This window comes from Uloborus diversus, chromosome 7 (assembly GCF_026930045.1).
Source record: "Uloborus diversus isolate 005 chromosome 7, Udiv.v.3.1, whole genome shotgun sequence".
In the NCBI taxonomy this organism is placed as follows: Eukaryota; Metazoa; Arthropoda; class Arachnida; order Araneae; family Uloboridae; genus Uloborus; species Uloborus diversus.
In genome coordinates this window covers 170,949,769-170,973,525 of record NC_072737.1, presented here as the reverse complement: position 1 = coordinate 170,973,525, position 23,757 = coordinate 170,949,769, and the positions used below count along the sequence as shown (strand labels likewise).

The following is a 23,757-nucleotide window of genomic DNA, read 5'->3' as shown; positions in this document are numbered from 1 at the left end:
AAATAGGTTTTTGAATTTTTCTTAAATGAATAAATAAATTAGTGAATGAGTTGTTGGCAGGCAACTGCGTTTTACATGAATGTTTTAGTTTATAGCAAAGCTTTCAAAGCAATGAAAGAGCATAAATACAACAGTGCAAATAACAATTCACATGTTTCATGAAAATAATTAAAAAAAAAACATGATTTATTGTACATTTTATGTTATCTCCAATAGTTTGTATTGAGGTTAAGATTCAATTCTGTTTTTGGAAACTTAAGCAAGCAATAGGCTCGTCTATTGCCATTTTGTGCATGACCAAACATGTCGTATACGCGAAAAATTCAAGCTTATAGATTTTTTAATTTGTTACATCAAAATCCTTAAATTACAATTTAGATGAAATAGTCAGTTTTTAGTACATTACCCTCTAAACAGAAATGAAGATAAGAGAATAATACTATAAAGATAAAACTTTGCATTTTCAAGACAATACTTAAGAATTATCTGAAAAAAATGGCACATTTTGCATAATTTTCAATAGTTTACATGGCAATAAACATCCAATTCCGTTAATGAAAACGTAGGCCAATTAAAGAGTCTTTCGTACCAACATCTTGGGAATGACCAAACATGGCGACTACGATAAAAACTAAGATTTAAATTTCTGAATTTTTTGCAAAAAAATAAATTAAAAATAAAAATCCTCATGAGACTACACTTTAGTTGAAAAGTTTTTAGCGCTTTTGCGTCCAAAGCAATTAGGGTAATGTGAAATTTTAAATATAAAATTTATAAAAATTTTCATTTCTCAAGAAAATTACTTAAAAAAAAAAAGAAAAAAAGAAAACGACTTGCTGCACATTTAAAGTTATTTTCATTAGTTTTTAGAAAATAAAACATCCAATTCTGCTTTGTTTTTCAAAACTTAGGCACTTAAGCATCTTATCTACTTCGATCTTGTGAATGACCAAATATGGCGACTATGTTTCTTGCTGAAATGCTGAAGCATCCATCACCCTTCCGATCACAAAACGATCTCCAAACGATCTTTGCAAAGTTGTTCTTTTTTCCCCCCCTTTTATTTATTTATTTATTTTTCTTTATTTTTGTTCTTTGGTAAAATTATCTGCAGGCCGCTGAAAAATCTGCGACTCGCAGTTTCTGCTACTGGGTGTTCGGAGGCAAAAGGTGCTTAGAATGCAGTCCCCTATGTATGTGTACTTCTGTATTAAGGAAGACTGAACATAAAATCTTGTCTTTTGCGAATGAAATTTCATTTTCTGAGAATGAAATACAGCACCCTAGATTGCGAATGATATAAACAAGCAATAAAAGAAGAAGCACTTTTTTTGGATAAAAAATAAGCAATGTTTAATTGGCATAAATTATACAGGCACTCTCTAGTAGATCCAAGTATAATTCGACATTTCAGTAACTGTACAACGCAAAAGTCCACCTGCTCCTTTTTGCCTGAGCACCAACCGCACTCCGCATCCTCCTCCAGTGGCAAATTCGAACTCCGGCCTCGGAGTTTCCCTCCGGTTCGGGACATCACCGGCACTTGAATCTCTGTTCGACGGGCTGGTCCCCCAGGAAGTCCACCATGATGACCTTGGAAAAGACGACTCCGAACACGAAGAAGCCGAAAGCGATCATCGCGCTCGCCACGCCGTACATCACCTTGCTCCGGAACCTGTCCGCGTATTCGTCTTCTCGGAATGTCAGGGCTATCAGGCAGATTCCTGGAGAATAGGGGAGTTTTCGATTTTTCAATTTTATTTTTATATGATAGAGTAACATGTATGAAAATCATAGGTGAAAAAATTTTTGCGATACGATAAGTAGTTTTTTTTAAATTAATTTTTAAAGTTCAAGCGCTTGTGACGTCAAATGGCATAGGAAGTGACGTCATGCGCTCTTCCGATAGGGGAGAAACCGAAGGAGTGCATTCGACTTCGAAGACGAAACGTAAAAGGCTTATCTCCTCGGCGTTTCTGGAACATTAAACCTCTCATCCCTCTCGGAAATATTCGAATATCATCATTGATGTTACATGAGGAAGATTATTTAGATTGTGCTTTAACGAATCCGGTCTCCATAGTGTGTTCAAAAGGATTATTGAATTTCAAAAAAATAAAAATATCAGCGCGCTCAAAATGTCCCTAGCGAAAACAAGGGATCTTCGGCGGAAGGCTGCTCATTAGTGCCCTGTGACGTCAGCTCGTGGACGTTTCAGAAGAGCGCACTTTTGCGCGAGGATTTTTAAAAATTCATTAAAAATCAGCCACGGTGTTTTAAAATTCGGCGATGGTGAATTTTTTAGTTTTGAGGGTCAATTAACAATATCCAATAGCCAAAATATGAACATTTAATAGGTTGCAACTTCCCTATTAAACGAACAAAGAAGATAGTTATACAGTGACTCTGGTACGTTGAAACTTGACCTTGACAATGTTTACTTCTTTTCGGGGTAATAGGGAAGTTCGATGGAGTTGAGTCGGGTTACTTCCGTTGTAGTTTTGGCAAAGTTATTCCTTCTCAAATTCACACCAATAATATTTCTCCATTTCATTAAGCCCACAAAATAAAGGAAACAGTGCCAAGGTCAAGTTTCAACTTATTTGAGCCATACTATAAATGCTATGCAGTACAAAGATATATTATTTGGTAATACGGAATATATTTTGGGGGTACGGAAGTTCGTTGAGTTGGGTTACTTTCGTTAGAGTATTTTCAAAGTTATTCCTGCTCAAATTCACACCAATAACATTTCTCCGTTTCACTAAACCGACAAAATAAAGGAAACATTGCCAAGGTCAAGTTCCAACTTAGCTGAGCCATACTAGAAAGGTCTTTGGTACCAAGGTCTTTGAAGCTTGACCTTGACAATGTTTACTTCTTTTCGGGGTAATAGGGAAGTTCGATGGAGTTGAGTCAGGTTACTTCCGTTGTAGTTTTGGCAAAGTTATTCCTTCTCAAATTCACACCAATAATATTTCTCCATTTCACTAAACCCACAAAATAAAGGAAACATTGCCAAGGTCAAGTTTCAACTTCTCTGAGCCATACTATAAATGCTCATGCAGTACAAAGATATATTATTTGGTAATACGGAATATATTTTGGGGGAACAGAAGTTCGTTGAGCTGAGTTACTTTCGTTAGAATTTCTTCAAAGTTATTCCTGCTGAAATTCACACCAATAATATTTTTCCGTTTCACTAAACCCACAAAATGAAGAAAACAGTGCCAAAGTCAAGTTCTAATTTATCTGATCCACACTAGAAAGCAAGTTTTTCAGAAGTGGGGCCGCCAATTTCATTTTAGCGATGCTACAAACAAAGGAAAAGGCAAACTTTTCGTTGCTTAAAAAAAATTTAAATAGTAATTATATAAATGAACAATTGAAATAATGCATGAAATACACCGCCAACTCTGTCATTCCATCCGAGGACTGCAGTTACGTGCTTATTAGCACTCATCAGCCCCCATAGGAATTGACTGAGCCCCCGAGCCCCCATAGGAATTAACTGAGCTGGAGGTGGAAATGAGTGCTAATAAGCACGAAACTGCAGCCCTAGGATGAAATGACTGAACTGGCGGTGTATTTCATGTATTTCTGCCTTAGCCCAGGCTATAGGGCGGTAACTTACTGAAAATTGAAATAGTGACAAAAAATATCTTTTCTGTAAAATTTGAATAGAAAATGTAATTTGAATGAAAATATGAATAGAAAATGTTTTAAAACACAATTTAGGAACATCCACGATTGTCTTTTATTAAGGTTATCCAAGCAAGGTCGCGGAAATGTAAGCTTCAAACATTTTTTAACGCAAAAAAAGAGTATTTAGTACCTACACAATTCACTAGGCCGCAGAGTGGATATGTCTGCCTAATCGGAAACTATAGGCTCAAGTTAAAGTATTGTGCAGAGAGTAAAATTAGCATAATGAGAGGGAGGACCGACGACAAAACATGGTGCATGCCTTGTCTCTCGGCGGCCCTGGTTATACGAAACCAAGCTTCATGGTTCTTCAGTTAAAAAAAAAAATTAATTTGAATTTTGTCATTTTGAATTCAAATTATGTTTTTCGCAATCACGAGTGTGTGTATGTAGGCGTTTGTTTTTTTGTGTGTGTGTGGGGGGGGGTATGTGTTTTGTGTATAGGGGTATGTGTTTGTGTGTGAAGGCATGTGTGTCTGCGTGCAGGCATACATGTGTGATTAGTTGTGTGTATGAATGTGTGTATGGGGGTATGGGGGTATGTGTATGTGTGGACATATGTGTTTGTGTCTGTGTGCAGGCATGAATATGTGGGTAGTTGTTTGTACGTGTGTGTACGTGTTTGTGTGTGTGCGTGCATGTGTAGGTGTCTGTATGTAATTGTGTTTGTGTGTGTGTGTGTGTGTAGTTGTGTATGTATGCGCGTGTGTCTAGGACATGGATGCAACCTGGAGACGGCTTTCGCTATAGGAGCAGCATCGTGAGGAGCCGGTCGACGGTGACGGTGTGGAGGGTGGCGGTGGGAAAATAAAATGATAGGACATCAAAACAATCAAGTGAGAACAATAAGCAATCGTGATTGCTCAAAAAATAGATAAATAGGATGGCTTCATAGGGGCCGCCGAAACACTCCCACATGTATTTTTTTGATGAAAAATATTGTCCTGAAAATCATTGCTAAGTGGAGAAAAATGCATGGGTCGGCGAAATATATTTGAAATAGAGAGAGGGGAAAAAAAAAAAAGCAGTTTGATCAAGAGATGCAGGAGGCACATTTCAAATAAAATGAAGTGGAATAAATAAGACCTAAGGTATCACAGAAAATTATCACATCCGTTCAAAATGCTCAAAGTTCTTTTTCTGGGGCCGCAGACGCTTGCATTTCAAGAAAACAATATTAGTCTGGAAATTGAAAATTTTCTATTGCGTGCTTGGAGTTTGAAATTTGAAAAATAATCGGGGATGACCCTGAGTCTCTTCCTTCCTTAACATCACCATAGATCTAAAACTGTTTTTCAAATAACAATCTTGAAAAATTACAGGGGGAGAGCTCTCGAAACCCCTCTCTTTTGAACATAATTAAATATAACGTACTAATGTGTTTTGGGAACCTAAATTTGGGTAAAAATTATCGGCAGAGGCTATCCTGGACCTCCTCTCCCTTTCCTCCCCAAGTTAGTCTAAAACTGCGTTTTTATATCTTCGATTTCGAAAAGTGCCACGAGGTAGCCCTCCGACACCCCCTATTTCTGATTGAATATTATCTTTACAATCAATTTTATATTGCTAGTGCTAAGGTCAAATAATATGACTATCCCTGGTAAACCAGAAGCTAAATCTCTCTGTCTATATCTCTCTGCATATTGGAACATGCGTTTGAAGCATTTAAGGGGCCGCCAAATGCGTACCCCCCCTCCCCCAGTTTTTTGACCTAGCGACGGTCCTGATTCAGCTCTAAACAAATGTATTACTTCGCGTTTTTTCATGCATAAAATTGAAAGTTTTGAACAATTTAAGGAAATTACGGCAAAGAAAATTACAAAATGCTCAGATTTTACATTGCTCAAGTAAAATGCCGAATTTCACTATTATCAAGAAGCGTTGCTATCTCGTTCAGCACTGCCACCTGCTTTCTGTAATTGGTTATTTCGCATTGATGTCGAAAGCCATATATAGAAGTTTGGTAAGACCTCATTTGGAGTATGCTGTTCCGTTTTGGTCTCCTTATCTTAAGAAAGATATTAATCTATTGGAAAGGGTTCAAAGGCGGGCTACAAGGCTGATAAATGTCTTTCTCATTTAGACTATGATTCCAGGCTTAGAAGGCTAAAAATGTACCGTCTTGAGCAAAGAAGAGCCCGAGGGGACATGATTCAGTTGTTCAAATTTATTAAAATGAAAGATGTTACGGGGCTGAAGTTTAGCACTGAAAACAGGACAAGGGGTCATTGTTTTAAGCTATTTAAATCTCAGGCTAACATGATTATTAGGAAAAATTATTTTAGCAGGGTAGTGGAACCTTGGAACAGCTTACCGGAAGAGGTGGTAATGAGCAAGGGAGTAGATAGTTTTAAGAGGGCCATTGATCTTCACTGGGGATTGTAAATTGACTAGGACCAGTCTAGCTGGGCCCAGAGCCTGTTGCTGGTCGTCACTTTTGTATTCGTATTGAAGTACTAAGTAGATCTAAGTCACAAATGGACTGAGTACCTGGGAAAATAAATATATTCACTGACGCCAAGCATCCCAAAAGTTCAATGACAACGCCGATGTTTGGCGTGAGAATCGCTAGCAGGACTGTTGCCAGGAACCACAGTGAAGTGACGACGATCCTTCGCTTGAATTCCCCTTTTATAAAATCATCAGTTGAGAGTTTAACAAACTCTGCATACAATCCGTCCAAGGCACCTCTGTAAAAGGAAACAAAAATGAGCAGTTTTGGAGTAGCAACATTTCTTATAAAACTGAGAGAAAAATAAGAAATAACAACGTCAAGTAGCACAAATTACAGGTAACTGCAGACACGTGTTTCGGCGTTACAAGGAATGCCTTTTTCATTGCAAAAGAAATGAACTTTTGGATGAAAAGACACCCGACAAAAGCTACAATAATTAGATACTGCATCAGGATAGTTGAAGTTTTGATTTTTCTTTTGTGTTTAAATGGAATTATTCAATTTTGATGTTTTATTTATTAATTTTGTTTCAGATTTTTTAAATAAAAGAAAATAATAATGTGCGGATACTTTTCTTGATCTTGATCCTTACTCATAAAAGGAAAACCTTCGCTCATAATGCATAAGAAAGTGTGCTGATATTACATCGTTTACTTCGCCGATATTACATCGCTGATATTACATCGTTTTCTTGACCTTGATTCTTACTCATAAAAGAAAAACCTTCGCTCATAATGCATAAGAAAGTGTGCTGATATTACATCGTTTACTTCGCTGATATTACATCGTTTTCTTGACATTGATTCTTACTTATAAAAGGAGAACCTTCGCTCATAATGCATAAGAAAGTGTGCTGATATTACATCGTTTACTTCGCTGATATTACATCGTTTTCTTGACATTGATTCTAACTCATAAAAGGAAAACCTTCGCTCATAGTGCATAAGAAAGCGTGCTGATATCATATCGTTTACTATCCTGACAGTTAGTACAAATCAGGGTTCACTTTTCATCACTCAGATTTTGCAGGAGCTCACGGGGAATCAATCAGCTTCTGCATTTCTGTTTTGAAAGAGAATTTTTGCAAAGAAGACGATAAGTAACCGAGCTCTTCAATATTAATCGAGTACACCAGAAAATCAGTTGAAAACTGATGAATAGTTATTTTCTTGCATAATCATACCTGCTCTTTTCCTTATTATATGTTCATATGGAAGACTGACCAGTGAACAGGGGCGGATCCAGACTATGGATATGGGAGGGGAACTTTTTTAGCAGTTCTGTTTTATGGGTGGGGGGGGGGGGTGGATTATATGAAACTACTCATTAAAAAATTAACTATTAAAATTGATTTTTCAAACTTACCCTCTGCATCTTAACGCTTCTTGTAAAATTTTTTTTTTTGCTTTACAAATACTGCAAGCATAATTCCCCGAAAAAAATTTAAAAAACCGTTTTTTTCATTGTTGTATTTATATTTTAATCCTAAAGTTTTTGGCAAGTGACAAGCGGATTCCGGGGGTTCTCCCCCGATTTTTTTTTTTTTTTTTGAAATTATAGCCCTAAGAACAGTTTTAGACGGTCTCTGATGATGTTAAGGGGAGGAAAGGTTCGAGGGGCTTTCTACGGAAATTTTTAGAAATTGAAGTTTTAAAAAAGCGATTATAGGCGATATTTGTTGATGGTGAGGTAAGAGACGAGACTTTTAGGGGCTACCCCAGATTTTTTTTTTTTTTTTTGTGAAATACGTATATCTAAATCGATCACCCTTCCGGCTAATCTTTCGAAATTTGAAGTTTCTAAAACGCAGGTACAGACTAACTTTGATGATGTTACGGGCAGTGGGGTTCTGGGGCTCTTCCCAAAAATTTTTTCGAAATTGAAGTTCTAGGAAACGAAATTTTTAAGCGATATTCAGTGACGAAGGATTTAAATGCTCTCCCCTTAAATTATTCGAAATTGTAATTTTTTCATTTTTAGATTTTCTACGAGAGCATTCGGGTCCTTGTCCGGAAATTTTTCTTAATTTACGTCTTAAAGAAACGTGACTGTAGACCATTTTTGGTAACGTTAGGGTTTCGGAAATTTGTCAAATTTGAAGATCCAAAAAAGCAATATTAAACGATTCTCGATGTTTTTAGAATGCGATGTGTTAGATAGTTCTCCCCTGGAATTTTTTCGAAATTCAAGCCCTGAAAATGAGTTTTGAGACAATCTTTAAAGGTTTCGGCGGAGGAAAGGGGGCTTCCAAAGCGTAGCATTATGAAGAATTTCTTATTTTTAAACCGACTAGGAACTATTTGAAATTCAGTGGATGAAAAAAATATTCTTTTAACGATAGAAAATTTGAAAAAGATAGACTATAAATACATAAACAGAAAGTGAACTAATAGTGAGAATTGAAAAAAAGGTTTAAAAAAAAACGCTTTTAGTATCAACGCTTTGCTTTTTAAATTGAAGCCCTCGTTCATTTATGTTGTTCATGTAATCAGCCGTGTCTCGAATTCGTCTCATTACTGCTAGCAGTATAAATTTGTTTTTCTTAAAAAATGATTCTCGGCACAATTGAAGCACCTTGAAGAACAAATTGGTGTAAATGTCAAAACTAAAAGTTTTTAGAACTAGTAAAAATAGTAGGAGAAACTCTGATCTGTTTCGGGGCAAGAGATAGCAATAGTAACCCTGGCACACAGCCTGATCTAGAAAGAATTTTTAATGGAAGCCTACTACACACGATTACGCTACTAAACCAGACGCATTTTACACAAAACATTAAAAAGTCCACTAACATCCACTAACCTCTCAGTGTTTCAATTATGGGTACTGGTCCGTCATAAAAGCGTCACTTGGAACATTTTTGAGCTTATTTTTCATTTTATTCATTGCTGCCATGCTTCAAGTTAAATGGAAACGAATTGTTTGGCGTTTTAGCGATACCGTATGTTATTTTGCCTTTTAAAAGAACTTTTGGGCCGTGGTAGCCCGATCGGTAGAGTGTCGGATTCGGGGCCGGAGGGTCCTGAGTTCGAACTTCGATGGTCGAAGATCCACCGTCGTCATTAAAGGGGACTGGGCGACGTTAAATATGCTCGTGGTCTCAATGTCCTCCAAGTGAAACGATGCCTCTGGGGGTGCTAGCACCAGGTAGCTATTAGCTCCTGGTCTAGTTCTAAATTCTCATTAACTGTTCGATCCGGTGATGGTGCTGCCATCTATCGGTATAAAAAATAATGGAGGCAAGGCACTTAGTATGCAGTCTTCGACATAAATACAGTTGTAGTCAGTTGTGACTTGGAATCGAAAATAACTTTTAAACAAAAAACCACCCATTGAACAATCCTAAAAGTTTCATTAAACCATTCATCCTAATTACACTACTGGCCATTAAAATTGCTACACCAAGAAGAAATTGCTAGAATGAAGCTAAATTTTGCACACGTGATAGCAAAATTGACATTAGAAAGTGATTGCAAAATGAAAGCAGAATGGTCATTTATTGTTGGAAAAATCTCAAATGAATGAAGGTTTACGTATCCTGCTAAGCCATCTCTAGTCTGAATGTACGATGCGATACAATGGAGCATTGAGACATGGCAGTCTCCTACGATATCCTACGTCATCTCGTACCACAGTTGCTGTGCCACTCATTCGATCAAACTCATACACATGTGTTGGCACTAAGGACAGGGCTCCCGGGAGCAATTTTTTTAACATGACAATGCTCGGTCACACACAACAAGGGTGTCAAGGAACTTCCTCTTCCACATTATCACTTTCTCTGGTCACATTATCACTTAAGACGGTAAATTGGACAACCTGTAAGTTTGATCGAATTAGTGGTGTGTTAACAGCAACTGTGGTACGAGAGGACGTAGGACATCGTACGAAACTATTGTGCCTTTATGCTCGACTGTATCAACTCTTATATTTACGCTCGAGGTGGCGCAACAGGGTACTTAAACCTCCATTCATGAGAGATTTTTACAGTAATAAATGATCATTTTGCTTTCATTTTGTAATCGTTTTCTAGTGTCTATGTTGCCATCACGTGTGCAAAATTTTGTTTCATTCTGACAGCTCCTTCTTGGTGTAGCAATTTTAATGACCAGTAGTGTACATTGGGCCAATAAAATGTAAAAAATACTCTGCCAACTAAATGAAATAATGGAAGCTCCTATAAAACGTTAAATAATCCACCAAATGAATACATCGAGTCACAAATAAACATTAAGAGTGTAATATCAATCAGAGGAGGAAACACGGCGACGACGTAAACGTAACTTTCCAATTCTCGTTCAGGAAGAAAGTGAACAAGTCACCAAGCCAAATAACATATCGCTCACTCCTTTTCCAAAACGTCATGTCTCAAAAATTAGCGATTTAGAGTAATGCCTTTTTTTGAACTGCCATGAATGAGTAGCGTCTCTGCAAGCCCTGCATTCCTCTAACTTAATATTTCGCCGTTAGAAAGCAAAAGTATTTGCATATTCAAGTATTTTCGGAATGTTCTTTTTAAGAATGTCACATTGTGGGTTGTGCTTGATCCATTAGGGACGAAACATCTGTGTCGTTTGATGAAAGATATTTATTCGAAAACAGTATTGCACGCAAAAAAAGGGCATTTTTCATTCTTATTACTTTCTTTTACAAAAAAGGAAGTATTGTATTCGCGAAAAAATTTTCACTCAAAAATCGGCCTTAATTTCCATTCTGCTCACCTCCGAATGAATGTTGAGTTTTTTTTTTCGACCTTACCACACGTAGATATATGCCTAGGAACGTACACACACCCGAAATATCCATTTTGACGACCCCCGAGTTAATTACAACGAAATTTTACGTGACGTCCGTATGTACGTGCGTATGCGTGTATGTATCTCGCATAACTCAAAAACGGTATGTCCTAGAAAGTTGAAATTTGGTACGTAGACTCCTAGTGGGGTCTAGTTGTGCACCTCCCTTTTCGGTTGCATTTGGATGCTCCAAAGGGGGTCTTTTGTCCCTTTTTGGGGAGGAATCATTGTTAATTTCAGTGTAAACTCAAGTGGTGTTATAATTTGTCGGACACTTGACGATACATCGCCAGACTTTTGGTCACCAAGTTTTTTCGCCAAATTGGTGACAAATTTGGGATTTTTTTTTCTTTTTTCTTCTGAATTTGGTTTTAATTTGTCCATTGTTGGTGATATTCAGAGAGAAAACTGTTATTGTAAAAATATATATCTGCAATTCTATAACTTTAACTGTAGCAATATTAACTGTAAGTAAGTAGTTCAGCTACTACTCAACTTTGTATCTGTATCGCGTGTGGTGTGTTTACTATGATGTGTGCACTTTTTCTCGTGCAGTATGTATATTAATCTTAATGTAACTTGCTTAATTACTTAATATAACTAATTTGTCAACTCTGCTGCTTCTTATTTCAAGTGGTTATGGGCCCAGCAAGCATCCATCGTGCAGAGTTGTTAATGCAAGTTTAGAAACTGTTGACTTAGCGCCGGTGATCGTTCGCAAGGCCTAACTTCTACAGTGAATCACACGTGTGTTTTTGAAATTGATTTATTATCTCCAGTATGGATAAGATGAATTCAATTGAGAAGTTAGAAGGTGAAAGCAATTGGGCTAGCTGGAAATTCGATGTAGAATTGCATTTAACAGTGCAGAAAGCAATGCCAATTGTCTTAGGTGAAATGGTCAAACCGGAAGCGCTAGCTACGGAAGCTACCGAAGCAGAAAGAAAAGCGCATGCAGCTTCTTTAAAATCCTTTAATGAGGCAGATGCGATTGCTCGCTACGTTATTGGTTGCAGTCTAAGATCTGAGCCAAAGCAACATATTTTAACATGTAAAACTGGAAAAGACATGTGGGATGTTCTCCACTCTGTGTATGAGCAAAAGAATGAACGGCGACTCGATCTTCTGTACTCTCAGTTGTTCAACTACTCCAAAGATCCTTGTGACAGTATTGCAATTCATGTATCTAAGTTGCAGAAAATCTGGCAGGAGTTACAGGAAGAGTTAAAAGGTGAGAAAGTTGAACTTCCCAAGTCGATGCTGTTAAATAGAATTTTAAATACTTTACCTAATGAATATTTGGAGTTTAGGAATGCATGGGAATCTGTTCCAGGCAGTGAAAGAACAATTTCGAGTCTTACTGAAAGACTTCGTTTGCACGAACAAAGATTGGAAGAGTTACATTCTGTTGAGAACAAGAATGTTGCCTTTGTAGCAAAGCCCTCACATGCCAAGAAAACTCCTGATCAGACTTATTCAAATCAGAATGAAGCCAAAAACAAGAAATTTAAATGTTTTTTCTGTGGTCTCGCTGGTCACATGAAAAAGAACTGCAACAAGTGGAAATTGCAGAATAATGAGAAAAAGGAATCTTCAAAATCTGGACAGGTCTTTATGACTGTTGCAAATCAAAACAATCAAGATTATTGGCTCATTGATTCAGGAGCCTCGCACCATATTTCTTCGAAATTGGACTGGCTTTCTTCATACAAACAGTTTGATACTCCAAAGCCATTAAGATTAGGAGATGGAAGATCCATGTTTGCCAAAGGTATTGGTGAAATTAAAATTGAAATGTTAATACGTGGTAAATGGATACCTGGTCTTCTTACTAAAGTTTGGCATGTACCTGAATGTGATCAAAATCTTTTTTCATCTGGTCCTGCTTTGGATAATGGCCTTCATGAATATGCAGATAGCAAAGTACGTGAGTTTAGAACTTTAACTGGTGAAACTGTTGCTGTTGGTATTAGATATAACAGTGTTTACAAACTTCTTATGAGAGTTGTTCCTGATTTGGCATGCGTTGTTGTTGACAATGACAGTCTTCAACTGTGGCATGAACGCCTAGGCCATCAAAACAAACGCCATGTTCAAAAATTTTTGAAGAGAAAGGGTATTGAAGTAAAGCTTGATGGTGAATTTTGTGATGCCTGCATGTATGGTAAAATGCATAGACTTAGTTTTGGCTCTCGTCAAGATCGCCCAACTAGTCCTGGTCATCTTATTCATGCTGATGTCTGTGGTCCAATGCCAGAAAAATCTCTTGGAGGTAATAGGTACTATGTAGCATTCAAAGATGATTATTCTAAGTACAGAACTGTTTACTTAATGAAAGAAAAGTCTCAAGTCAAAGATATGTTGGGCATCTTTATGGCAGAAATGAAGACAGCAAGTTATATGATGAAAGAATTGTTAACTGATGGAGGAAGGGAATTTAATAACTCTGAAGTTCATCAAATTGTGCAAAAAGCAGGGCTGCATCATCGAATGTCTATGCCATATACACCCGAGCAAAACGGAGCAATAGAGAGGGAAAATAGAATTCTAGTTGAAGCAGTTCGATCAATGATCCATGCCACAGAATTGCCAGAAAAACTTTGGGGTGAGGCAGTGAATACAGCAGTCTATGTACTCAATCGAACAGGTCCCTCATCAGAAGAAGGAAAATCTCTCTTTGAACTATGGTATAAGAAAGTACCACCAGTTGACCATCTCAAAATATTTGGTACTGAATGTTTTGTTCATGTTCCAAAAGTCAGAAGGAAGAAATTTGACAAGAAAGCATTGAAAGGCTACTTAGTTGGTTATTGTGGTAATAGAGATGGGTACAGAGTTTGGATTCCTGAGAAAAATGATGTGGTTTTGTCCAGAGATGTGGTTTTTAGCCTACTTTCCCAGTAAAAGTCAGAAAAAGAAGAAAAAAGCATGAAAGAAGGCTTAATGCATCTTAAAAATATCGTGAAAAACAAAAAAAGTCAAAAATAAATAAAATAATTAAATAAATATTGAAAAATTAAAAATTGGAAAGTAGGGTATTGAGATGGGGAAAAATGTCTGTCGGTCTGTCTGTCGGTCTGTCTGTCGGTCTGTCTGTCTGTCGGTCTGTCTGTCTGTCCCCCCCTAATAACTTTTGAATGAATAGTCCGATTCGAACAAACTTTTTTTTGTTCGAAAGATCTCGGCGAGGACACCTCATTCCCATATTTCACTTTTTGATTTGAACTATTTTTTGTTCAATTTTGAACAGTTCAAAAAAATTTAACATTAGCGCCTACGGGGAAATTCAAAGCAATTCCGAAGTGTGAGGCGAATTTGCTTCAAACAAACTTTGCAGGAAAAAGCTTTTGATAAAAAACTTGTATATAAGATATCTTTTTGATTTGAACAATTTTCCGTTCAATTTTGAACAGTTCAAATCCCTTAACATTAGCGCCTACGGGGAAACTGAAAGTCAATGTAGATTCCGTACTTGAAGGCGGATTTACTTCAAACAAACTTTGTTGGAAATAGCTCTTGACGACCTACTCCCGACTCCGACTCCAAGAATTTAGGGGGACCTGACACCGACTCTGACTCCTGTTCCCGACAATTAATCGGACTCCGACTCCCCGACTTCGACTCTGACTTCGTAGCTCTGGCAAACATTTATACACGGAGGACAAATGACTGACTCCGATTCTTGGATATTCGACTCCGACTCTTTTATCCCAAAATGAGATTGACTCCGACTCCGACTCCGCTGCTGTGGTTTTAACTGTGAAATAATTATTGTTGATATGATTTGTTTTTATTTTCACGCTAAAGTTTTAATTTAGGTATTTAGTTTTCGGTGAATAAACTCGAAAAATATGCGCAGACGATTTTTTTTTTTTTTTTTTGACAATGAAAATTATTTCTTTAAGTTGAAATTTTATTGTTTTTTTATTTTGGTAAGTGCATTAATTCGTTTAAAAAATTATTTTCGGCAACAGGGGAAAAAGAAACGATTTTTTTTTCATATGATGTATTTATTTTAATGAACTTATTATTATTTTTTCGTTTTGAAAGCTGTTAAAAAAAATTTTTAATGGAAAGAAGTATATTAGCTGCTTTGTTTAAAAGGTGCTGATATTTTATTTGTTCGTTTTTTTGAAGAAAAGTAAGGAATATTTTATTCCTAGAAATCAGTTTAAAATATTTAAAAAAATATGTTTGAAAAAATTTGCGATTTTAGCTATTTTTGAGAATATTGATCAGGTACTAGAAAGTAGTATGGGTATACGGGAAAGTAGGCTCGTCTAGTTCTAGACGGAACTTCTTGTTAAAACAGAAAAAGTGGCTGACAACATCTACCAAGAAACTCTTTCGCCTCTACAATCTACAGAAGATGTTCCTGTTCCTACTGAAGATGGAGGTAGTAATGATGTAGGGGAAGCTGCTACAACTGAAGATGAGAATAGATATACTACTCTAAGAGATAGATCCCAGTTGCGAAAACCAACAAAATTTGATGGATATGTTATGCTAGCTGAAGATGAACCAACATCTCTTCATGAGGCAGTAAACTCAAGTAATGCTGAAAATTGGAAGGCTGCTATGGAAGAAGAAATGAACTCTCTCACTGAGAGTGGAACGTGGGAACTTGTTGATCTACCGAAAGGAAGAAAAGCTATAGAAAATCGTTGGGTTTACAAAATAAAAAGAAATTCTGAAGACGAAATAGAGCGGTTCAAAGCAAGACTGGTTGTTAAAGGATTCTCCCAAAAAGCTGGTATTGATTATCAGGAAACATTCAGTCCAGTGGTTCGTTGGGACACTATCAGATCTATTATTAGTGTGGCTGCTAGTGAACGTTTGAAGCTTGCTCAGTTTGACGTGAAAAGTGCCTTTCTATATGGAGACCTGCATGAAGAGATCTATATGAAGCAACCTCATGGATTTGATGATGGAAGTGGGCGTGTTTGCAAATTAATAAAAAGCCTATATGGCTTAAAGCAAGCTCCCAGATGCTGGAATCAAAAGTTTAAAGATTTTCTTCAGAATTGTGATCTCAAGCAGATGGACAGTGATCCTGGCTTATTTGTAAATAAAGATAAGACTTTGTTTTTGATCTTATATGTGGATGATGGAATTGTTGCTGTGAAAAATAAAAATCAGTTGGAAATATTTCTTAAAAAACTTACAAAGGAATTTAATGTTAAAGTTGAACCAGCTACATACTTTTTGGGCATGCAAATTAAATATTTAGATGATGGTTCTATTTTCATTCACCAAGAAAATTATTGCAAAAAGATCTTGGATAGTTTTAATATGTCTTCAGCCAATCCTGTTTGTATCCCCATTGACAAAAGTTTGTTATCTGAACCTTTTGAAAAGCTTGATGAAGAGGTACCATACAGAAGAGCAGTTGGCAGTTTAATATATTTATGTATGGTAACTAGACCAGATATTGCTTATTCTGTTATTGTTCTATCTCAAGTTTTAGACAAACCTTCCAAAATGCATTGGTGTTTAGTGAAGAAAGTTTTGAAGTATCTTCGAGGAACTTCAAAATATGGTATCTTGTATAAGCCAAATTATATCTGCAAGCAATTGGAAGCATATAGTGATGTTGATTATGCTGGTGATACATCAACCAGAAGATCTACATCAGGGATGGTCTTCAAGTTTGCTGGAGGAGCCATTACCTGGGCCAGCAAGAGACAGACTTGTGTATCGCTCTCAACTACAGAGGCAGAATTTATTTCAGCCAGTGAGGCTTCAAAGGAAGTAGTGTGGCTACAGAGACTTTTGCAGGATATTTGTTCTTTGATAAGTGTTCCTGTGTTGCAGGTGGACAATGAAAGTGCTATACGACTAGTCAAGAACCCTGAATTCCACAGTCGTACTAAGCACATAGATGTCCGCTACAAATTTATTCGTGAGAAGTATCAGAATGGGCAGTTAGATGTTCAACATTGCGAGAGTAATTCTCAAGCTGCTGACATTTTTACTAAACCTCTACCAAAAGCTACATTCCAGAGACTCCGCCAAATGATTGGCATGTGTGAAATAGAGACTTGATCTATGATATAGACTTGAAAGAGAGCCCCCCCCCTCTTTTTTTTGTATTGCAGATATCAATTTAGGGGAAGTGTTATTGTAAAAATATATATCTGCAATTCTATAACTTTAACTGTAGCAATATTAACTGTAAGTAAGTAGTTCAGCTACTACTCAACTTTGTATCTGTATCGCGTGTGGTGTGTTTACTATGATGTGTGCACTTTTTCTCGTGCAGTATGTATATTAATCTTAATGTAACTTGCTTAATTACTTAATATAACTAATTTGTCAACTCTGCTCACATTAAAATGGCCAATAATTGGAAAGTGACATTAAATTGGAGTAAAAGAAAGTCATGTGATGCACACATCAGCTCGTTTTTTAATCAGAAACACACTATTGGCATTTATGTCATTATGGTCGGTTTTGTAAGGAGAACAATCAATAAAAATAATGACATATTTTGAGATATTTCAAAGAACATCTAAAATTTAGTGCATGAACGTCATAAATAAAACGCAACTTTTTAAAACTTACACTTTTTACACTTCTTCTCCATGAAACAGAGCAGAAACACCAGATTTCCTTGAAAAAGACCTTAAGTGTAAGAAAAGTTTAATCATAGGCTTGAAATATAGCTTTAACTATATGATATCTTGCTTTGAATTTTTAAAACCACTCTTCTGAAAAATCACGTTTTTTGAGATATGACATTGTTGAAAGGAGTGAGCAATGTAGATCAGCACTAATAAGTTAGCCATAACCTTGAAAATGTTTACCTCATTTTGGGTTAGTAGGGAAGATTAATTGGCAACATGGGCGCCCATATGCAAAATTGTAAGGGGGGGGGGGCTCAGATATTTTACCATGGTTTAGCAGGAATATTTTCCCCATGGAATCAGATTTCAGGACAGATTAGAGTCATCAAAAGTTGACATTTTTAATAACTTATTTATTAATGGCTGGAGAAGAAATGTTTTTACATTTTTGCAAAGAAAAAAGCATTAAAAGGAAGGAAGTTCTAATTTCAAAAGGGGGGCTCCCCCTTGCTCCCCTATATGGGCGCCCTTGATTGGCACTGAGCTTCGTAATATACACATTGCCATGATCATAGCTCAATTTATCAGAGCTATACTATAGTGTCCGATATTTTAAAGCGGAACCTTTTTCCAATTTGCGCATGCGTCAGGTCTCTTCTGATTTTATAAAAACAGGGGTGATAGCAAGAAGGAAGTAACCAGCAAGCAAAAACTGAATGCATCGGGAAATGCGCTTCCTTAAACCATCACCCCTTTTTCAATTGGAATCGTTCGCCGCTGCTAGTCGCGGAGTTCGAGAATAGATAACAGATAATTAAAAACTGAGCGTATCAATGTATGTCCAAGCTTCTTCTCCCGAACGACAGTGAACTGACCATCGAACCAGGTATCGATGGATTCGTAATCTTCCCGTCTTCATGTTGGCTATTTAACATAATCCTCCGATAATAATTAGCGGAGATATCAATCAAAAACTATTAATTATGACTCTTAGATTTCAAAATCAAATCCCTATTTTTCGAAGGCTTTCCTCCATTGAAATTATTATTCAGTGCTTCATCTCAACTTTCCGCAACAATGCTTTTATTAAAATGTATAGCGGGTGAAGAAAATCATTGAGATAGAAGATCTGTTGCCATTTTTTTTCTCGAATATGAACAGGTAAAATTCTTGTTTTTGTTTTGAGGCTTTTCCTGTAATCAGGGGATTTACAATGTTTACTTTTTGGGATTTTTCCGCACTCTGCCGCAAAATTTCACTGACTTTTTTTTTGGTTCAAGCCTGAGTGTTGAACTCGCGTCACTTGACATAACTTTTATTTTCGTGGTAGACCGTGCAAAGCCGGGCGACGCAGCTAGTAGATAATAGAAAAGTAGAATCTCATGTCTCTAAGGAAGAGGAATAGAATTGAATTCTTGATACCTGCCACACACCACCAACTGAGGGTAAGTGGTGATCATTTTGATGACTAAGGCTCCGATTCCGATGAGAACGATCGGATCCCGGGCGTCGTACTGTTCCATGATGTCTGCCGCGATTTTGTTTCCGAAGGTGCTGTATCCGAAACTGCCCGCGATGCAGTAGACGAAGAACAAGAATCCCATGGCCAGGAAAGTGCTCTTGGTGAAAGCCTTGAGGGAGCGGTCTTTCATGCAGGCGTAGACTGGAACAACGATTTCGTGAGTCTGGAAGTAAATATTTCAAACATTAGCATTGGTTAAACGATGCAAATAACAAAAGACTGATAATGTGTTCACGAAAAAAGTAGACCGAAAGGAAACAAACAAGTTGCTAGAAGGTTTGCTGCTAAGTCACAAGGATTTTTTCAAGAAAAAGAAAAGAAATTAACTTGAATTCTGAAATTTTGAATTCAAATTATGTTTTTCGCAATCACGAGTTGCGACAGGGTCCTACTCATTGGGGGCTATTGTTTCTACAAACCAAGCCCCCAGGCCTACCCCTCCTCCTGGGCGGTTACGTGTGCAGGCGTGTGTGTATTTGTAGGCACGCGTGCGTGCATGTGCAGGTTTGTGTGTGTGCGTAGACCTGTGCGTATGCACGTAGGCATGTGTGTATGTGTGTAAAGGCATGTGTGTATGTGTGTAAAGGCATGTGTGTGTGTGTGTGTGTGTGTATGAGCGCGCGTGTGTGTAGGACATGGACGCCATCGACCAGGAGAAACGGATTCCAGGAGGCAGTGCTCGGAGCCGCGCCTACAGAGGCCGGAGGTGCTGGTGTTCCTGGTCCAAGCTGAAAAAGGAACCAAACGCCAAGGACGGTGAAATGAAAGCAATAAGCAATCATGATTGCTCAAAAAAAAAAAAAAAAAAAAAAAAACCAATGGTATTCACATTGGCTGTCTTCTTGGCAACAACTTTTCCTTGTCCAAGCCAAACAAGTGATTAACGTCACCAAATGGCGCATTTCCTTGCTTACAACCAGTATATCTTTCCTGTGAACGCAGTACGGAACGTTTGTTGTTTCTAATTGAATTGCATATTACTTCCTTACTATTTGCAGAAGTTTTCGAATCGGGTATGAAACTAGCTATTCTTTGTGGTATTTTGCCCCTAGAACCTTTATTTTGCCGACCGCAATTTTACATTTAGTCGTCACTTTTGACATCTAATGTTAATAAAAACAATTAGCTGACAGATTTTAACAGTTAAACCGATTATATTTTATTTCACTGAACGCTAATAAAAATTGGCATTTGTTCACATGCCTATATCTAAAAAACACTGCAAAAAAAACTCACATAAATTTCTCGAACGCTTTAAACAAATATTAGTCAAGAGTTCGCTTAATTAACTACAAATTTGGCAGTAAAGTTGTGATATGTACCGTGGTAGTTTTTTATGTAAATACGTAACTATATTGTCGTTGTTGTTGTCTTGTTTATGGGAGGTCTAAATTGGACCAGACGGTTCAGATTAAAGCCCTAGATTGTGGCATAAGTAGCGAACGTTCGCCATCTTGAGGATAACGCCGCTTCCTTCCAGGGCCGGATCCAGACAGAATTCTCGGAGGGGGCCATTTGGAAAAATACAATGCTTTGGAAAATTTTTGAGTTTTACAAATATCAATATGGCCCACCTTTAACTAGAGCATTTTTAACGAATTTTCACTAGGCGACTCAAGTTTAACGTAAAGATTGTAACCTTTCCAATAATTTTTCTCTTTTCTTAACAAACGTGTGCATTTATCGTCGCCTCAAAGTGGTATTCCTGTAATCAGTACTATGTTCTGAGGTGAGTGTATAGGACTTCAGATTCAAGAGGAAGCCGATATGAACCAACCATAAGTATAATATAAACTCTGAAGTAAAGGGGGTCCAGGGGTTTCTCCCTCGGAAAATTTTCAAATTTGTAGTCTTAAAAACGCATTTTAGACGATATTTGGTAATGTTAGGTGAGAAGAGGTTCGGTGGCGCTCTCCTGCCTATTTTCCGAAATAGTAGCTTTAAGAATGCAGTTTTAAACGTTCTTTGATGATCTAAGAGGGAGGAGAAATTTGAGGGCCCACGTAAGGAAATTTTTCTGATTTGTAATCTTAGAAATGCTATTAATTGTCTTTCGTAGTATTAAGGGCTCGGCTGTGACCCTCCCCCCCCCGCTCATTTTTCGAAATTGAAACCTTAAAAACGCAAACATTATCTCCAATAATGTTAAGAAGAAAGAAGTTTGGGGTTTCTCTTGCGTTCTTTTTTCTTTTTTTTTTGCCATTGTAGATACAAAAACGCAGTTTAATACGATCTTTTCGTAATGATACGTGGAGGAGAAATTCGAGGACTCACACCAAAAAATTTTTCTAATTTTCTTAAAGATGCATTCTAATAATCTTTGGTAATGGTAGGGGATAAGAGGTTTGGAGCGCTCCCCCGAAATTTTAGCTCTAAAAAAGCTGTTTTAGACGATTTTTGATGTTAAGGGGAGGAGAGACTAAAAGGCCCATCCCAGGAAATTTTATTAATTTATAGACGTAAAAACGCATTCTAGACTATCTTTGGTAAGGTTAGGGGGTCCATTCCCAAATTCTTCAAAATTGAACTCTTTAAATTGCAAATGTAGCAATGCATGATTCATGAGTAACTTTTAGAGGACCGGCAATTTTTCGAAATTGAAGCTCCAGAAACGTAATTCTTGAAGACTTTCAATGAGCCACGGAGGAGTTCTTCCCCGGAAACATTTTGAAACTCAAGCGCTTAAAACAAAATTTATGTCGATCTTCTACGATGTTGGCGAAAATGAGGTGTGGGGGGACCTTCCCCTGAAAACTTTTAAATAATTTTTAAAAGTGGTTTGTAGACGACTTTTGGTAATATTAACATGAGGACGAGGAGTGGTTTGGAGGGTCCCATATTAAAAAGGGAGTGAAGAGTACTTACATAGTAGTATAAAACCAGGTTAAAACTTAAATCTAACTTTAACTTAATGCGCTATCATTAAATGTACAACTTTTTATCGGACGCTTACTAGCATATCCCTTTTCTTTCCCACATAGGGGAAGTAACCAAATCAAACAAGACGAGCCCATTATGCTAAATGAACCCAAATGTTTGGTATACACTTGATATTTTTGACATTTTCGTGGGGTGGCCATGCTGGCATTGTTTCCATTCTTGTCAGTTTTAACATGAATTACAATGAATTTTTTTTTTTTTTTTTTCAATTTAAGCTAGGAAAGAGGGATTGAAAAACTAGACTTGAAACTTCCTCAGTGTGGTTTTATATCTCCCCGGCGTTGTTTTTATATTCTTGTTAGGGACTTCGAGGAATAATAAGGATTTTTTTATATTTAGCTCTAAAAAATGTTTTTAACCATTTTTGAAATTTTCTCAGGGTGCCATGGCCTTCCTCTCATTGTTTTCCTTATTGTTAGACTTTTAATGTGTTATAAGGGATTTTTTTTGCATTTTTGCTCAAAAAAAGGGGGGATTTTGACTGTTCTTGAAATTGGGAGGGGGCCATGGCCCCCTCCCTGGATCGAGTCCCGACTTACGCGAGGGATGCGTTCCAAGACTCCTCGCGTAAGTCGAAATTTCGCGTTGTGGAAAATTGTACGTATTCAATTTTTTTTAGAAACATATCGAATTCTTCTAATAGTGTTAAACACCCCTTAAACTGTTTTAAAGCATTCCTAAACTATACATTACAATTTCTTACATAAGGAACTGAACTTTTACTGTTTTAAAAAAATAAAAAAGCCTTTTTTTTTCCAACGTAAAATACTAAAAGCTGCACAAAATGGATGGAGGGAAAGACATAAAATAAATCAATACGGTACGCACAGTATAAAATGCTGCACTATACTAGTACTGTACGGAGATACAATAATAGTATTTATGAGTTAAAAAATGAAGATGATAATTTATGCTCCATGATCAGATCGTTATTCGTATCGATTTTTTTTAAAAATACGGTTGCTTCACCTTTTCTTTTGTAACATTTCCATTTATGGCAACAGCCCCTCTTCCTAATCTCTTTAATCAAAAATACAAGAGCAGCTTCCATTTTCATAGTATTTACTTTGCTCAGACTCTGCAAGCTTCAATATTGAAACTAAGTTCTGAACTTGTACGGATATCTTTTGTTTTGACTTTTAATTGTACGCATGGAAAATTCACTCATACTTATTGCGTTGCTACCGTCGACATTTTGTAGTTGCTTCAAGCATATCGAGAATCTTAATACTCCTGAAAAATTCGCGTTATAGCCATTTCGCGTAAGCTGAATCGCGTTGCAGCGGGAGCCGACTGTAAAACACTCTACTTCATCATAGCAGGTATAGGAAGGAAGCGGCATTAAGTCCCAAGATGGCGGACGCGTAGCTATTTAAGCAACGATCTAGGTTATTTTCAGGTTTATTTACAAGATGGTTATTATAATACTAAGATTAATTATTATATGATGGTTATGATTGTCCCCATAATAATCAAAACTTGAGACCCTAGTGGCTGGATCGGCAAGGCGTTGGACTCGTGACTGGAGGGTCCCGGGCTCGATGCCAACGGCCGAAGATCCTCCGTATTCGCTAATGAGGACCGGGGCACATTTAGTATGTCGTGGTCACAAAGTTATCCAAATGACGGCTTAACACGACGGCCTGTACTTCGAGTGCTAGGTTTCTAAAGTAAACAATGCTTTACTAAAGTAATAAAATAAGTAATTTATTGCAAAATTTTTGATCCACCCTAGTATTAAACATGTAATACAAAGATGCAACAACAAATATTACT

At 37.1% G+C, this 23,757-nt stretch overlaps 1 protein-coding gene across 2 annotated transcripts in view; it reads right to left on the bottom strand.

Annotated features, from left to right (window-relative positions):
• Nucleotides 1–1,335: 1,335 nt before the first annotated feature.
• The window catches only part of LOC129226586 (sodium-coupled neutral amino acid transporter 7-like), a 223,491-nt gene continuing 201,069 nt past the window's right edge, over nucleotides 1,336–23,757 (bottom strand). For both annotated transcript variants that reach the window (XM_054861209.1, XM_054861208.1), the window contains exons 7-9: nucleotides 18,942–19,204; nucleotides 6,196–6,395; nucleotides 1,336–1,724 (exon numbers count right to left, since the gene is read on the bottom strand). In XM_054861209.1, coding sequence (XP_054717184.1) covers nucleotides 1,534–1,724; nucleotides 6,196–6,395; nucleotides 18,942–19,204 — 654 coding nt within the window. In that variant the 3' untranslated portion in view covers nucleotides 1,336–1,533. The remainder of the gene's footprint in view (nucleotides 1,725–6,195; nucleotides 6,396–18,941; nucleotides 19,205–23,757) is intronic.